Source organism: Mesoplodon densirostris, chromosome 5 (genome assembly GCF_025265405.1).
Source record: "Mesoplodon densirostris isolate mMesDen1 chromosome 5, mMesDen1 primary haplotype, whole genome shotgun sequence".
Taxonomy (NCBI): domain Eukaryota; kingdom Metazoa; phylum Chordata; class Mammalia; order Artiodactyla; family Ziphiidae; genus Mesoplodon; species Mesoplodon densirostris.
In genome coordinates, this window is record NC_082665.1 from 138706264 (window position 1) to 138724392 (window position 18129).

General features: G+C 41.3%; 1 protein-coding gene across 3 annotated transcripts in view; it reads right to left on the minus strand.

Moving 5' to 3' along the window:
- Positions 1 to 16866, minus strand: part of HPS3 (HPS3 biogenesis of lysosomal organelles complex 2 subunit 1) — a 38214-nt gene extending 21348 nt beyond the window's left edge. For all 3 annotated transcript variants that reach the window (XR_009532607.1, XM_060099550.1, XM_060099549.1), the window contains exons 1-5: positions 16519 to 16866; positions 6145 to 6636; positions 5407 to 5578; positions 5218 to 5303; positions 4606 to 4798 (exon numbers count right to left, since the gene is read on the minus strand). Coding sequence is in view for 2 of the 3 variants with exons in the window: in XM_060099550.1 (XP_059955533.1) it covers positions 4606 to 4798; positions 5218 to 5303; positions 5407 to 5578; positions 6145 to 6636; positions 16519 to 16735 (1160 nt within the window). In the remaining variant the exon portion in view is untranslated. The remainder of the gene's footprint in view (positions 1 to 4605; positions 4799 to 5217; positions 5304 to 5406; positions 5579 to 6144; positions 6637 to 16518) is intronic.
- Positions 16867 to 18129: the final 1263 nt, after the last annotated feature.

Consider the following 18129-nt stretch of genomic DNA (forward strand, 5'->3'; position numbering starts at 1 on the left):
GGCAGGGGTGGGGGAAGACCCAAGTATCTGTCAAATGCTGACAAGTTAGGCTGCTTCTTAACAAGGAGAGTACCTCAGAAACCCTATGGAGTGTTTTTTTTAAATACATGACTGGTCCCCACCTCACTCCTACCCAAATCATAATCTCTAGGGGCTGAATCTAGACACATATATTTCTACGAAGCTCCTCGTGTAACGTACACTCCTAGTTAAGAACCATGGATCTGGGTCAATACTCTCATCTTATAGACAAAATGATGCCCCTGGGATCTGCCCAAAGTACAGAGAGGTGACCATGAAAGCCAAGGTTAGAACCCAAGTTTACTGATTATTATCTCAGGATGAAATGGAGCCTGGATTATGCTGGGCAACACACTTAGATTATGCAAACCCAATCCAATGGTAGAAGAGAAAATCAGAGACTGTCTGAAGGAACCTTCAGAATTACCTAGTCCAGCAGCTTGTTTTTAAAGATTAGGGCCTGCGAGGTACATGATTGGTCCAAGTCCTCTCTGGAGAATGGAGTTAAATTAGACCCCAGGTCTCCTCACTCTTTACACTCCTCTAGCTCTTTCCACAACCCCAGGCTATATCTGCACAGCAAAGCAACCCGGAGACCCCAACAGTAAGTGCTTGGAGACTTACAAGTCAACCCTCCAACAGTGACATTGAAAACCATCAATGGTTAACTTAGAAATTGCTACAAAACCCACCTTGTCGTGGGTTCCCAGGAATGATTTTTAAAAACAAATCAGAGGGCTTCCCAGGTGGCGCAGTGGTTAAGAATCCGCCTGCCAATGCAGGGGACACGGGCTCGAGCCCTGGTCCGGGAAGATCCCACATGCAACTAAGCCCGTGCACCACGACTACTGAGCCCACGAGCCACAACTACGGAAGCCCATGTGCCTAGAGCCTGTGCTCCGCAGCAAGAGAAGCCATGGCAATGAGAAGCCCATGCACCACAACGAAGAGTAGCCCCTGCTCGCCACAACTAGAGAAATCCCATGCGCAGCAACAAAGACCCAATGTAGCCAAATAAATAAATAAAATTTTTTTAAAAATCAGAAAGTGAGAGAAGTAAAAATCAACTCTATTGAAATAAAAAAATGAAGGACTAAAGCAAATCTAACAATAACCTTAAAATAGAAGAAATACTTCTTTAACAAGAGAATCATTCTGACATTTTCACAGCTGTGAGACTTGGCACGATGTAGAGGCATCAGTCAGGACTCTCCATCTGTTTGCTGGGGCTTCCACTTTGGTCTCAGCCCACTTTCAACTGTGTCCATGTCCAGAGAGCTCTAGGATGTGACCTCTGGAGTCATGACAATAGCTGGGATGGTAGCACCACCGCTTAGAAATCTGGGGTAGAGGGTGCCCTCACGAAGGAAACTGAACAGAAGGGACCTTGAGATACTGGGAACCAAAAGAAGTACCTGCAGCAGGGCCAGAATGACAGGTCAGAGTAGCTATGACCACAAAGATGACCTTTACGTTCTAGAGATAAAAAGCCTGCATCCTCCGACTCACCTCCAGCAACATTAATCCAGCTACTAGCTATCACTGGAATACTAAGCAGCAGTATAAGAGAAGAACAAAGTGAACTGAAGTGTGTGCTGGCCTGAAAAGACGTCCAGGATACGCTGCTAAGCGAAGCAGCAAGTTGCTGAAAAGTGGACATCATACGATCCACTTCTGTAGAAAACAAACCATAGTTGTGTATGTATTCTTTTTTTAAAAAAAAAAAAAGTTGGATGAATATAGACCAAGTGTTGACAAGGTTGACTCTGAGAGGGCAGATTATGGGAGGCCTTCCGAATCATGTATGTCTACAAGGATGACATTTTATTACATGATTTTATATTGTTCTTAGAGGCTTTTAAAAAATATTTTATTGCTTTTTTTTAGGGTATATAAACACATCACTATTCAAGAAACTTTTCAAGATAAACTTATGGATCAAGATATTTCTAAAATACGTTTCTATTGGGTAAAATAAAAAATATGTAAAAATTAGTTCAACAGGGCTTCCCTGGTGGCGCAGTGGTTGAGAGTCCGCCTGCCGATGCAGGGGACACGGGTTCGTGCCCCGGTCTGGGAAGATCCCACATGCCGCGGAGCTGCTGGGCCTGTGAGTGGCTGGGCCCAAGAGCGGCTGGGCCCGTAAGCCATGGCTGCTGAGCCTGCATGTCTGGAGCCTGTGCTCCGCAACGGGAGAGGCCACAACAGTGAGAGGCACGCGTAACACACACACACAAAAAAAATTAGTTCAACAATATAGGATTTTAAATATAGGGGTGGGGAATCTTTATTAAGAATCTGAATTTACATATAACAACAGCTATTCTAATGTCTAATGCTTCCATAGTCAGGTTAATGATGTCAGAGTATCTTTTGGTGCTAATATTAAGAAAAGCTTCAATAATTTCCCACCTGGAAGCAGGCAAAACCCACAGATTTTAAGTCTCTTCAAGCCCTCACTATACTATGTTTTCGGGACTCTACATTTCAAACTAGTTCATGACTTATACTTTGGGTGGAGGGGCATTTAGACGGTCCACTCAGTAAATTCTCAGTGTCCTGTACAGTTATGCAATCAGATGGATAAAAGATAGTCTGTTGTATAAATATTTGGGGGTAGAAATAAATATTTTCTTCCTTCTTTCTCCCTCTAATTTTTCCTTGGTTTCTGAGAAGCTATAGTTTTCTGGATTCTTCGGCATCTTTATACAGACCCTTCTCTTTTTCCCCTCGCTTTCTAAACATGACTTTCACCAGTTTAGTTCTCCAACTACTTTTCTCTGTCTACACATTCTTGGGGTCATGATCACTACTTTGATAATGAGCTCTTTTTTGTTGGTAATAAAAATATCTGACCTTTCCTCTTTTCCCTAATCTTCAGTCCTATGTGTCCAAAAACCTATCAACATTTCCTCTTGGTATTCCCTAAGCACCTCAAACACCAATGTCTAAACCAAACCATCTTTCACCCCATGACATAGCAGCCTCTATTCTTTCATAAAAGCAGGCTCAAAACTGGTGGGTTTTCTCACGTCTTCTCCATTCCCAGTATCCCACTAGACATCAAGTCTTGTAATTCTCTCCCATCCATGCTTCCTTCTCTTCTCACTGCTACTGCCCTGCCCAAATGCGACCCCTCATTATCCTTACTGAGCCATCCCAATAGCTCATTATCTATGTTCAAACCATCCTCCGCAGTGGCCACCACTCATTTTCCTAAAGCAATGCTCTATTCACATCCCTTTCTTTGGTCAAAATCTCAAAAAATTCCTTAATTTCCAAAGCCCTGAGCTCTCTCTCCAGCACTGTTTTCCCCATTTCTCTATGCTTCAGCTCCTTTACATTTAAAGGACATAACTATACAACACTTTGGAAATTAAGAAGACTAGCTACCTCCACACTGTTCGTTTAAGGAACACACAATAGCATTTCTCCCTACACCAGGGAGTGAGAAGACAGGGGAGTACCCCCGCTAGGAGTGGGTGTCAGAATCTCCAGGTGGGTCCTGTGCTGTGTGAAATACACTCCAGCACCTGCTGGAGATTCTGATATTACCACTCAGTTGAAAAAAAAAAATCACTGTCCTATGCAATTAATTATTGGACACTCCTGCAAACCTGGACATAGCTTTGTTTATACCTTTCCCTCTATCTAGAATGTCTTTCTCTTCCAATCTCTACCTGTCAAATCCTAACTAGCTTTCGGGCTTCACTTCAAACACAAAAACCTTACCTGTGTGACTCAGCTAGAAGTAATTTCCCTCCTCCCACAGCCTACGCTCTTTTCACGAAGTCTTAAGACATTTTTCATTAATCTCCTAGTGTTTGTGTCCCTTGTGTCTGGCCCTCTCTTATGTTGTTGCTTCAGAAAGCAGATGGTGTGCCTTATTCACAGGTGGTTGGCCAGAGGGCTTAATGCAGTGCCTTGACTATAATCTAAACTGAAAAAACAGGAAATAAAACCATAAGCATCACTTACTGCTGAGATAAAAGGAAATGACATTAAAGCCCTGCTCAGGAAGCCAGTTTACATGCCAGATTACTAGGGTGAGGCAACTCAGAAGACATCCACCACAGTTAGCCACATGACCTTGACCACCCCCAACCTCTGGATTCTTTCCCCATCTACACTACTCAGAGGGTAGAATCAGGTAGTCTTTCTGGCCTCTTGACAGTCCTACACCATTATCAATTAACTCAACTCATACGGAAAAGATAGGACAGCAGTGAAAAGAAATTAGGAAATCTAAAACAAAGTCTAAAGAGATGCCCTGACTGGCCCCACTGACTTTTCATTAGAATTCCCTATGAAAATCTTCCCTCATGAAGAACTTTACACTTCCTTAGAAAGATCCCCATCCAGTCTAAGAAAATAAAACAAAGGCAAAACCGGAATCTACATCTCTGACATTGAAAAGGCAGGTATGGGCCATTAAAAAAAGAACAAAAAAACCTCCAGATGTATATAATTAATTTACAGTGCTATACACTGGTGCACATAATTCTCATTCAAGGATTCAGAAAGCACCTCAAGAATTTACAGAGAAATAAGAGACTCAAAAGCCAGCAAGTGACTGGAACATACCTTGTGATGACATGCAAAAATTGTGGTGTGAGCACTGCCTGCTGAGACTTCTCAGGATACTGGTAGACTGACATTAATTCAACAGATTTGACAACCATGTACAGATAGCCCACATGAGGTAATGAGAAAAAACAAAAGAGGCTCAGCAACTCTTTTTCCTGAGATGAATTTTTTCTCTCAGAAGTAAGAGACCCTGCATGAAAAAAAGCAAACAAAAAACAAACCAACCATGAAACCAGTAAATAAAGGGAACCAATATTTTGACTTTTCTATGCAAAAAAGTCTATAAATGGAGAACCAAAGAGTTGCTTAGGGGAAGTTGCTCTTTATATAAGAATGCCAGTAAAAAAAGAAAAAGGAGGGCTTCCCTGGTGGTGCAGTGGCTGAGAGTCTGTCTGCCAACGCAGGGGACACGGGTTCGTGCCCCAGTCCGGGAAGATCCCACATGCCGCGGAGCGGCTTCCCTTTCTAGCACTCACTGTTATTTGCTAAGGAATCTGCCCAAGGCCACGGGGAGCCTCAGTAGAAGAACCTAATCTATTTCTCACACCAGGCTGCCCTCCCATCAGAGGGCCTTTTCACCTCATTGCACTGCAGCAATGTCATACCTACCTGTTTGGTAAATGGGTAGCAGCTGAAGTGAATGCAACTTGATGTCATCCGACAAGACACAGGATGAGATATCAGGAGCAAAACGTCTGTGAGTTTAAAGAGGGAGAGAGGGGGGAGAGATCTAATTTCCATGTACTTTAAGTAGGTAAATATATATTAAATGCTGGTGAATAAAAAGCTTTCTAATACCTATAGAGCAGGTGCTGAACGTGGAAATATTTTATTTTTTCATCAGCTAACCCTGTTGACTCCAGTGTAACAGATATTCCAGACTGTTTGCTTTTTTCACCAAGAAGTTCCATGGGCTTTTGGCAGATAACAAAATCATCTGACTCAAGCTGCAAAGTTTCATTACTGATGTCTTAAAAAATAAAATGGAAGAAAATTATTTAATAAGTCCAAGGACCCCTCCAATGCAAATTAGATTTCACAATATCCTCCCACCAACTAAACAGACACAGTAATAATTTATGCACACACATCTCACGTATTTATAAAGCACTATGATTTTGAAAAGTCTCAGCACTTGCTCATTTATCCCTCACAACTGATAAAGTACAATGGGATATTATCATCATCCCCATTTTACACACGAGGAAATTGAAACTCAGAGATGGTATTCCTAACCCAAGGTCATTCAGCTAGTAAATATGAGGACTGGGACCAGAAACTTCTCATCCAGCAGCAGCTGTTTCATTATTTCTCATGACAAATATATGTTGAAATACATTTACGTGCTACAGGATAAGATATGGGCAGCCAGATCATAAATCCAAATCCCACGTATTAGGAACAACTACATCATAAATAATGTGGCTTGTAATATACATACTAGTGGCTTGTAATACTACATACTTTCAGAGATTGCCAGAAATAAGGGTTTTCTCTGCACCCAAAACAAGAAAGTAAGCTAAATTCATTATTTACCTTCTGACAGTTTCACTGGATTGTTGGTCTTACGTGGATGGTGGTTAACACTCTCTCCATTTTTGGGGTCTGACTCCAGTTTTAGGATTAAAACTTCTAAATCTGACATGACAGCGACATATCCAATACAAAAAGAAATTTCAACAGGGGTGATATTATCTATATGGATAATTAAAGAACGTTCAAAGTCCAATATTGAGAATTCTTCATTAATGATCTGATACTTCAAACTAAATAAAACTAACTTATTTATGCAGCCAACAAGAAGGTCTCCTTTCACAGGGCAACAGGAAATGCACAGGGGGGCCTCAGAAAGTGGCATTTCCACAATAGACATCTGGTCTCTGAAGGTTTCACTGAAGGGTGGCTCCACGTCATGTCCGACCATTCGGATACACACTCGGGAGTTTTCAGTCCTTTTACTTCTCCAGTTCACATAAGCACGTAGAAACGTAGCTTTGTTTTTCTCTTCAATTGCTACCAAATAGTCTCCTGAGAAAGAAATGAGATTATACTTAGAATTTGTAATTAGAAACCACCACTTACCTTGCACCATGAAAAGGAACTATAACGGAATCTAATGTGAATGTTTGAATTAAAGATTGACTAGAATGAAACTCTAAGTAACAGGATCTTAGGTGTATTTTTAACTAATAGACATTTAGATTCTGCAATACAATTTCCCCCCATTTTAATGTCTTAAGATAATCCATTAATTATTCATGAAGCTTACAGAGAAATTCTACGATTTATTCCTATGATAGCTCTAAGTGTTATTGTACCTCTGAATCTACAGCTCTAACAAAGTTCTCCTGACATAAAGAGTTTGGTATTAGTGTGATGTTAAAATTAGGTATAAATTCAGGAACTCTGAAGAGGTTAGCAGAAATTATACTACAACCCTTCCCCTTCCCAAAAAAGTCATATCTTGGGGCTTCCCTGGTGGCGCAGTGGTTGAGAGTCCACCTGCCGATGTAGAGGACATGGGTTCGTGCCCCGGTCCGGGAGGATCCCACATGCCGTGGAGCGGCTGGGCCCGTGAGCCATGGCCGCTGAGCCTGCGTGTCCGGAGCCTGTGCTCCACAACGGGAGAGGCCACAGTAGTGAGAGGCCCGCGCACCGCAAAAAAAAAAAAAAAAGTCATATCTTCATGTCAACTCTGAGAAATAGGATAAAGCCATACACATTAAATAAAATTTCAATCCAAGTTAATTTTCCCTTAATTGTTGATTTTCTTAGACTTTTTTAAATTACAAAGTAATTTTGGAATTACTCTTTGTTGTGAGAAGTCAAAGTGATAAAGAGGTGCAAAATGAAAAGCATAATGATCTCTCCCCGGCAGTCCGATCCATGAGGAGACAATGTTAACACACACAGCCTAAACCCATGTCCTTCTAAACCTTTCTTTCATATAAACCTAGATCATAGAGTGGTAGTTTGTCATTTTTGTTTTTGTTTTTACCAAAATGGAATCACACTAAATATATTTAACAATCTTCAACTTTAAAAAATTACCAATGTATTACGAAAAGATTACCAAATATCTTTCCCTCCAGGTTAGATACATGGATATCTAACATCCTTTTCAATATCTGCAAAATAGCCTGTATGTACATGTGCCATAAATTATTCAACAATTCCCCTACTGAGATACTACATTCAAGTATTTCCAGGTTTTTTTTGCTACTATACTTTATACTGTAATAAATAGGCCTATACCTATATATTTATTTAGTGGGGGAGGGGGTAAGTTTCAACGGCACAGATTTTCAAAAGTAAGACTATCAGGTCAAAGGGCAGGTACATTTTAAATTTTAACACATATTGCCAGATTACAATCACAATTATGTAATAGAGATTCATGTTGTCACCAGCGCTGTTTAAACAGGCCTATTTCCCCACATCTTCACTAGAACTGACTCCATGTGATGGGGGAAACATGGACTCTAATGGTTATTCTAATTTATATTTTCCAGACCACTTATAAAGCTGGCCATCTTATCCTATGTTTATTTAGCCATGTATAATTTCCCTTCTGCAAGTTATCTACTATTTTATTAGGTTGATTTTTCTTATCGAGGAAGAGTAGCTCTCTGGGTAAAAGTGATAATTAATCCTTCATTGGCCATGAATAGCAAATCATTTCTGGTAGTCTATAGTTTGACTTTTGACTTTGTTATGGTTTGACTTTGTATGGCATCTTTTACAGTATGTAACCAGCTATGTATCTTTTCCTTCTTGGCTTCTGTGTTTCCTAACTTGCTTAAACAGTCTCTTATGTCCTCCAATTACATAAATGCACACTTACATATTCTATTTTAGTGGTTTCTTAATTTAATTTAAATTTTTTTTTTGGGCTGTATTGGCTCTTCGTTGCTGCGTGAGGGCTTTCTCTAGTTGCAGCGAGCGGGGGCTACTCTTCATTGCAGTGCACAGGCTTCTCACTGCAGTAGCTTCTCTTATTGCAGAGCACAGGCTCTAGGTGTGCAAGCTTCAGTAGTTGTGGCACGCAGGCTCAGTAGTTGTGGCTCACGGGCTCTAGAGCACAGGCTCAGTAGCTGTGGCACATGGGCTTGGTTGCTCCACAGCATGTGGGATCTTACTGGAGCAGGGATCGAACCCATGTCCCCTGCATTGGAGGGCGGATTCTTAACCCTGTGCCACCAGGGAAGTCCTCATTTAAATTTTTAATCTTTAGAACTTTGTGGGTCAGAGGGGATAAGTCAGTGTTACTCTAAAAAGAGAACTTACTATATGCTAAACATTATTAGGTAAACAAGCCCTATTCCAATGAATTGAAACTGAAATGCTGCTGTTAGTACACGAACTTCAGATATACAGATGCAGCAAGCAAGCAGGGGCAGCCCCTTTCTGCAGACACCAAGTGGGCTGGCCAAGCCCCTCCTCCTCCAGAATGATCCAGCCTTCAACAGAAGCAAACCTTCTCCTGTGCTGGTTCCTTTGATGCCACAGAGGTGGAGGCTGTACCTGTTCTCTCCCTGGAGATCTTGGTGGAATGCCTAAATATACCCTGCAGGCCCCATACATTTGCTCACTCTGTTCCAGAGAAGCAGTCTGATGGAGTTGGGGGCAACAGATGCCTTGTAGCCTCCATCTTCCTTGAATTCCCTCAGTAAATACATTAAACAAAAATTTTTATTGTGGTAAAATATACATAAAACTTACCATTTTCACCATGTTTAAGTGTACAATTCAACAACATTAAGTACATTCACACTGTTATACAGCCATTACCACCATCTCCAAAACTTTTTCATCTTCCCCAAAACTCTGAATCCATTAAACAATAACTCCCCATTCCTACCCTCTATACATGGCTTTTATTACTTACATAATACACTATAGCACCAATGCTGAACAGCATGATTATGTGCAATACATAAATATGAACTATTTGTACACATCTGCAGATCTAACTCAGAACTAAGGTACATAAAATTGAAAGCAAAACTAAGCGCGTTAAGAATAAAAGTGAGGGGGTGGAGTCAAGATGGCGGACTAGGAGGACGAGGAATTTGCATCTCTGCATGACCAAGGCACCTACCAGGCACCGGTGGGGGATCATGGACACCTAAGGGGACAGGAGGAACCACCAGCGACTGGGTCCTGAGCCTAGGCACCGCCCCATGCTAAAACGTCACCCCCCACCAGCCTAGGTCCCACCCCACCCTAAGCCCCACCCTTGCCTAAGTTCCACTCCTGCCTAAACTCTGCCCCCATAGCCAAGGCTTCTTTTTTCTTCTTTCCTCTTTTACATTGGAGTTCTGTTTTACCTTGCTGATTCATTAGCGTTGATTCATTTATATTTTTATTTTTCCTAATAAATCTTTTATTTTTCTCATTTTATTTTATTCTTTATACTTTGTTATTGCTCTCTCCTTTTGGCTTGTTCCCCACCCCCCACCTTTTTTTCTTTTTTCTGTTGCAGTTTTATTTTACCTTGTTGCAGTTGTTTCAATTATATTTTTATTTTTCCTAATCTAGTTTTTATCTTCCTAATTTTATTTTGTTTTTATTCTTTGATATTGTACTGCTCCTTTTTTTCTTTTCTTTTCTTTTTTTTTTTTTTTTTTTTTTTTTGCCACAACACAAAGCTTGTGGGATTTGGTTCCCAGACCTGAGGTTGGGCCCAAGCTCCTGTGGTGGGAGCTCCGAGTCCGAAACACTGGGCTAACAGAAAACCTCAGACCCCAGGGAGTATCAGTCAAAGTGAGGCCTCCCAGAGGTCCTAATCTCAGCACCAAGACCCAGCTCTGTCCAACTCCCTGCAAACTCTAGTGCTGGACACTTCAGGCCAAACAACCAGTAAAACAGGAATACAGCCCCACCCATCAAAAAAAAAAATGAAATGACAAAAAAATATGTTACAGACGAAAGAGCAAGGTAAAAACCTATAAGACCAAATAAATGAAGATGAAATAGGCAACCTACCTGAAAAACAATTCACAGTAGTGATAGTAAAGATGATCCAAAATCTCAAAAGCAGAATGGAGAAAACAGAAGAAACATTTAACAAGGATCTAGAAGAACTAAAGAGCAAATAAACAGTGATGAACAACACAATAACTGAAATTAAAAATACTCTAAAAGGAATCAATAGCAGAATAACTGAGGCAGAAGAATGTATAAGTGAGCTGGACGATAAAATGTTAGAAATAACTGCCAAGGAGCAGAATAAAGAAAAAATAATGAAAAGAATTGAGGACAGTCTCAGAGAGCTCTAGGACAACATTAAACACAGCAACATTCAATTACAGGGGTCCCAGAAGAGGAAGAGAAAAAGAAAGCAACTGAGAAAATATTTGAAGAGCTTATAGTTGAAAACTTCCCTAACATGGGAAAGGAAATAGCCACCCAAGTCCAGGAAGCACAGAGAGTCCCATACAGAATAAACCCAAAGAGAAACACGCCGAGACACATATTAATCAAACTATCAAAAATTAAATACAAAGAAAAAATATTAAAAGCAGCAAGGGAAAAACAACAAATAACATACAAGGGAATCCCCATAAGGTTAACAGCTGATCTTTCAGCAGAAACTCTGCAAGCCAGAAGGGAGTGGCAGGACGTACTTAAAGTGCTGAAAGGGAAAAACCTAAAACCAAGATTACTCTGTGCAGCAAGGATCTCATTCAGATTCCATTGGGAAATTAAAACCTTTACAGACAAGCAAAAGCTAAGAGAATTCAGCACCACCAAACCAGCTTTACAACAAATGCTAAAGGAACTTCTCTAGGCAAGAAACACAAGAGAAGGAAAAGACCTACAAAAACAAACCCCAAATAATTAAGAAAGTGGTAATAGGAACAAACATATCAATAACTACCTTAAATGCAAATGGATTAAATGCTCCAACCAAAAGACATAGACTGGCTGAATGGATACAAAAACAAGACCCATATATATGCTGTCTGCAAGAGACCCACTTCAGACCTAGGGACACATACAGACTGAAAGTGAGGGGATGGAAAAAGATATTCCATGCAAATGGAAATCAAAAGAAAGCTGGAGTAGCAATTCTCTTATTAGACAAAATAGACTTTAAAATAAAGTCTTGTAATAAATTATAAGAGACAAAGAAGGACACTATATAATGATCAAGGGATCAATCCAAGAAGAAGATATAACAATGGTAAATATTTATGCACACACAATAGAAGCACCTCAATACATAAGGCAAATGTTAACAGCCATAAGAGGGGAAATCAATAGTAACACAATAATAGTATGGGACTTTAACACCCCACTTTCACCAATGGACAGATCATCCAAAATGAAAATAAATAAGGAAACACAAGCTTTAAGTGATACATTAAAGAAGATGGACTTAACTGATATTTATAGAATATCCATCCAAAAACAACAGAATACACTTTCTTCTCAAGGGTTCATGGAAAATTCTCCAGTACAGACCATATTGTGGGTCACAAATGAAGCCTTGGTAAATTTAAGAAAATTGAAATTGTATCAAGTATCTTTTCCGACCACAACGCTAAGAGACTAGATATCAATTACAGGAAAAAAATCTGTAAAAAATACAAATACGTGGAGACTGAACAATACGCTACTAAATAACCAAGAAATCACTGAAGAAATCAAAGAGGAAATAAAAAAATACCGAGAGACAAATAACAATGAAAACACGATGACCCAAAACCAATGGGATGCAGCAAAAGCAGCTCTAAGAGGGAAGTTTATAGTAACACAATCCTACCTCAAGAATCAAGAAAAATCTTAAATCAACAACCTAACCTTACACCTAAAGCAATTAGAGAAAGAAGAACAAAAAAACCCCAAAGGTAGCAGAAGGAAAGAAATCATAAAGATCAGATCAGAAATACATGAAAAAGAAATGAAGACAGCAATAGCAAAAATCAATAAAACTAAAAGTTGGTTCTTTGGGAAGATAAACAAAATTGATAAACCATTAGCCAGACTCATCAAGAAAAAAAGGGAGAAGACTCAAATCAACAAAATTACAAATGAAAAAGGAGAAGTAACAACTGACACTGCAGAAATACAAAGGATCATGAGAGATTACTACAAGCAACTATATACCAATAAAATGGACAACCTGGAAGAAATGGACAAATTCTTGGAAAAGTACAACCTTCTGAGACTGAACCAGGAAGAAACAGAAAATATAAACAGACCAATCACACATGCTGAAATTGAGACTGCGATTAAAAATCTTCCATCAAACAAAAGCCCAGGACCAGATGGCTTCACAGGCGAATTCTATCAAACATTTAGAGAAGAGCTAACACCTATCCTGCTCAAATTCTTCCAAAATATAACAGAGGGAGGATCACTCCCAAACTCATTCTACAAGGCCACCATCATCCTGATACCAAAACCAGACAAGGATGTCACAAAGAAAGAAAACTACAGGCCAATATCACTGATGAACATAGATGCAAAAATCCTCAACAAAATACTAGGAAACAGAATCCAACAGCACATTAAAAGGATCATACACCATGATCAAGTGGGGTTATCCCAGGAATGCAAGAGATTCTTCAATATACACAAATCAATCAATGTGATACACCATATTAACAAATTGAAAGATAAAAACCATATGATAATCTCAATAGATGCAGAAAAAGCTTTAGACAAAATTCAGCACCCATTTATGACAAAAACTCTCCAGAAAGTGGGCACAGAGGGAACCAACTGTTTCATATATAATTCAAAAACTATAGATAGTGCCTATGCTGTCTTGTATTAATATGTTTTCAAATTAATAACTTGTCTTACAAATGGTGAACTAGAACTTGTTGTGTCTACCTGGTAAGCCTTTTGAACAGAGCTTTAGAGTTCTCTCAGTTAATCCTCACAACTCTTCAAGACATTATCCCCTTCTCCATTTTATAGATCAGGAATCTGAGACTCAGATAAGCCGAGTAACCTGCCTAAGGCAACACAGCCAACAGACAGGACGGCACTGGGGTTAAACCTCAATCTGGTTAGCTCAAAAGCCAATGTTCATTTCACGCTGTCTCTCAAAATGTTCCAAAGGAGATATAAGTCTAGAGGATTCTGTGGAGGTTATAGCCCTTTATAAGAGAAAGGAATTAAACTTTTTAAGGTATTATGTACCCAGGGCTTTATTTTACTTATTTTACAACAGGCTGTCTTCATTAAGTAAATTAAAAAATCATTCTTATATTTATCCTTAAGCTGAGAGTCATTGATTTTTTAAAAAAATAAGTAAACTTTTCCTTTTATGCAGCAAGATCATAAACCTGGTTACCACTAATACCAGATTAAGGAAAAGGCTGCACTCCTATGACAAAATGGATATCAGAAGGCAGAAATAACATACAATGTGTGAAAATATGTTTTATGATTTTAAAAAAGTTGAGGGAGGGTAGGGCGTGGGGGGGAGATAATAGACATTCTAGGGCTCTTTAATGTACTTGTGCTAAAGGACAGGCATTGAGGGCCACAAGGTCTTGTCCCCTCTGCCTCACCACCTCCAGACACCCCATAAGCAAGTGTCCAGCACCAGAGCTCCCCACACAGCACTCAACCCTGGCCACCAGGTCTTTCTCCCTCGAAAGCAAGTTCTCGCATCTCCTCTTCCTCCCTTCACACACAAAATCTATATTAAATTTCCATTACTGATGATGATATTTAGGGCCCATCCTTCAAAATTTCGACCTACATTCTAATACCCCCAAACTTTATGAAAGGAGACTGGCATCCTGCTAATTAGAAATGGAAAAAAAAATTTGAAAATGTTTTCTGTTTGGATAAGAGACCTGCAAAGCATTTACAGTAAATATAAATCCCTGATCTAAGATTCACTTTGTTTTTGACAGGGTAGCGGGTGGAGGAGACCCTGGGCTTAGAGCAAGAATCCCCATGTCCATGTTACTGTGAGTGGAAGGACAGAGACGAAAAAGAAAAAGCTGAAAAGTGTAAGACGAGTTATCTGGATATCAGCATAGCTAGCAGTCCACTACCTGTGGATTGATAGAAGCTATACCCAGGCATTAAGTTCAAGCTGAAAGTTACCCTTGAGCTATCTGACTCATGCTAATGCCATACCACAGGACTCCTGTAGTTTCTTAAGACAGCCAACTGAATTACAAAAATATCTTTGTTTTTCAAGGCTTCAGTACCATACTACTCACTGCCTACAGCAGCCACTAAGGCTCTAGGTCAGTGATTCTCAATCCTGACTAAACACCAGACTCACCCAATGCTGGGCACACACTGTTAGGAAACACACTGTTTCTCTAAGGTTGTGGTTCAGGAATTGGGTTTTTTAAAGCTCCCCCAGGTGATTCTTATACACAAGTAGTGGCATCAAAGGATTCCCCAGAATCACCACTACTGACAGGCAAGAAAGCTAGAGGTTTACATAATGCCTGCCACATCCAATTCTAGATTAAATGTCCATTTGGAAGACAAATGGTACAAATCATGTAAACAGTGTCTGTCTGTCTCTCCCTCACCAGCAGACACACACATACTAATGTTGAAACTGGTGAGTTTGCCACTCAGCAGAGCTCTTGAAGGTGAGAACTCCTAGGTCTAAAAAGGAGGTGGGATGGGGAAAACTACTAATATTGTGAAATGATTAGGAGAATAATATCATAAAAATATCAAAATCAGAATCTTCTGCTGAAAGAGAACTTACAGATCTAATAAGTGGTTTTCAAACTGGTCTGTGGGCCTGCAGGCCCCTATTGATGCCTTCACTAATCAAAAAGAAAAAATAATAACAGTATAGTAAGTTGCCCATAAAGAAAGACATCCAATGTTTGGAGGTAAGTGTTTCTCCTATTATCAGTATAAATAGCGATGACGGTAAACAGTAGGGCTTTTCATTTTTTTTAATATATATCTCGACAAAATGAACAGTCAGATACTGTGTATGGTAGCCCCACAATTCTTTGCTGATCCACAAAATTCCAATGTCTGGAAATCACTGATCTAGCATTCAAATTACTTCTTTTTTTAAAAAAAAAAAAACAGAAACTGAGACCCAGAAGTTTCTATAAACTCACACCTAATCAGTTGCGGACAGAGTAGCGATTAGGCAGAGATCTCCAGTCCTCCAGGTTCATGCTCTCCACTTTATTAGTAAAGTGCCTCAGCCAAAGTCTTTTCCACCCTAAATACTGCAATTTACACCTTTACCCCTCTTGAAAAACAGGATTCAAATTTTAAGTGTATTATCAGGCAGTTAAAAGAATCCTATGGTGAATTTTTCTGTAATCTGAAGTACCTATTTTTAAATGTTGGATTTTTCTAAAATAGGGATACACCCACACAGTAACCCCTTGGCACTGCTTCACGTTTCTGGTGGAAAAAGAGTAGTGGATGCTGTTACCCTGTTTGGGGAAAAAGGGGTCTAAGACCTGAGTTCTATTTATACAGATTTAAAAATCAGCATTTAATGTGAGCTTTCAAAAATCGACAAGAAGTAGATAAAGGACTGGCCATGAGTTGGCATAACTGTTGAAGATGGGAGTAACTGGGGGTTCAGGATACTATTCTCCCTACTTTTGTGTGTACTTGTTTTCTATACTAAAAGAAGTTTATTTGGTGTGAAGTGTCTGGGTTGAGTGGAATCCAGCCACCCAACCAAGGGACTTCCCGGCGAGGACGCCAGAGAAGCAGGAACAATCAGCGTCCCCCGCCCACCAAAGGCAGGCTCTAACCTGTGGTTGCCAGGACAACCGCACAGCGCACACCTTCCATCAGCCGCCAGACCTGGCAAGACCGTCCGGCAAGCACGAAGTACTTCCCCATCCAGAGCTATAAGCGTCGCTCGGTCCTCTAGGAAGGAGGCCCCAATCCGGGGCCCAGGAGCCCCCTGACCCCACCGCTACTCACCGGCCTCACTGTAGGCCAGGCGCAGCACCTTGCCCAGCGTGGAAAAGGCACACCTTGGCTGGCACAGCCCCTGGCCGGCGACTGCGAAAGCCTCCACCTTGCAACCGGCCGCCACGAACAGCGCATCGCGTCCCCCGCCGCAGAAGCGCTCAGGCTCCAACTTGCAGGGCACCACCTGCTGCGACCCGAACGGGTGCAGGTTGTACAATTGCACCATCACAGCAACCTGCTGCGGGCCGCCCGACGGTGCCCGCTCCGGCCAGCCCGCCCCGCGGGGGCACCCGGAGACCCCCTCGCGGGAGGCGGAAGCTGGACCACTTCCGCGAGCGATTAAGCTGAGCGGAGTCACGTGAGTGCCAGCAGGCCCGCTAGCGGCTCGGATTCTTAAAGAGGCCGCCACCGGGCGAGGGTGGAGCCGGAGGAAAGGTCGCGCCCGCCCCGCCCGGCCGCCCCCGCGCCCTACGGGCCCTTAGTCCTTTGGCCTTGGACCAGGCCACTCAGGGCTGACTACGCCTCCGCGTCCAGGAGTTGGTGGGCACAGGGGTTACTGTGTCCTTCCCTTCGTCTTTTCACGTTACTGATTTGGGCCAGGGGAGATGTTTAGACCCTTGAGTACATTTAAACGCTTGATCATCAGTTTCTTGTACCATTTTATACTTGCTTCAGCCTGTGAGCTTCTGGAGAACAGGGCTGCAGAAACCGAAGTGGAGGGACTTCCCCGGTGATCCAGAGGGTAAGACTCCGTGCTCCTAATGCAGGGGGCCCGGGTTCCACCCCTGGTCGGGAACTAGATCCCGCATGCATGCCACAACTAAGACCCAATGCACCGTACATAAATAAATATTAAAAAGAAAAAAAAAACTGAAGTGAGTGCACACAGCTCAACTCCCGGCTAAACACACTGAAGAGTTGCTCAAAAGTACTGAAAATTTCAGAATTGTTTAGTTGGAAAGCAGCGCCTTGAACATGCTTGGCAAAAAAAAAAAAAAAAAAAAAAAAAATTGCTGAAGAATTGTGGATGTCATCTAATGAACTCCAAAATATTTGAGAAGATTAGTCCGAGCCCCAGAGGATAGATGCACTAGGGGTGAAATCCACTGGTTCTCACTCCAGTGCTCCTAAAACTATCCTCTAATCTGTATTCTGTACCTATTCCTGACATCTCAATGTGGAGCTCCTGGTTGCAAATTCTAATTAAAAAAAAACAAAACAGATTTAGATGAAGCAGGTATTGGAGCTACTCTTTCCAATTCATCCAGAAAACAATGTAAGTACAGTATGGATTGAGGGATGCTGTCTTACTTTTGGCATGCAGGGAGAGAACTGAAAAGAAAAAGCAAAATTTCCTTTCGTCACCCTCATGAGCTCTTCTAAGAATTTGCAGGTTAGGTGCGATTGGATTGAAGTCAATTAAACTCTACCTCCATTTCCTAAACCCTCTAGATCAGGGGTCCCCAACCCCCAGGCTGCAGACCGGTACCGGTCCCTGACCTGTTAGGAACCGGGCCGCACAGCAGGAGGTGAGAGGCGGGCAAGCCAGCGAAGCTTCATCTGCCGCCCCCCCCCCCCCCCCATCGCTCCCATTACCGCCTGAACCATTTCCCCCTAACC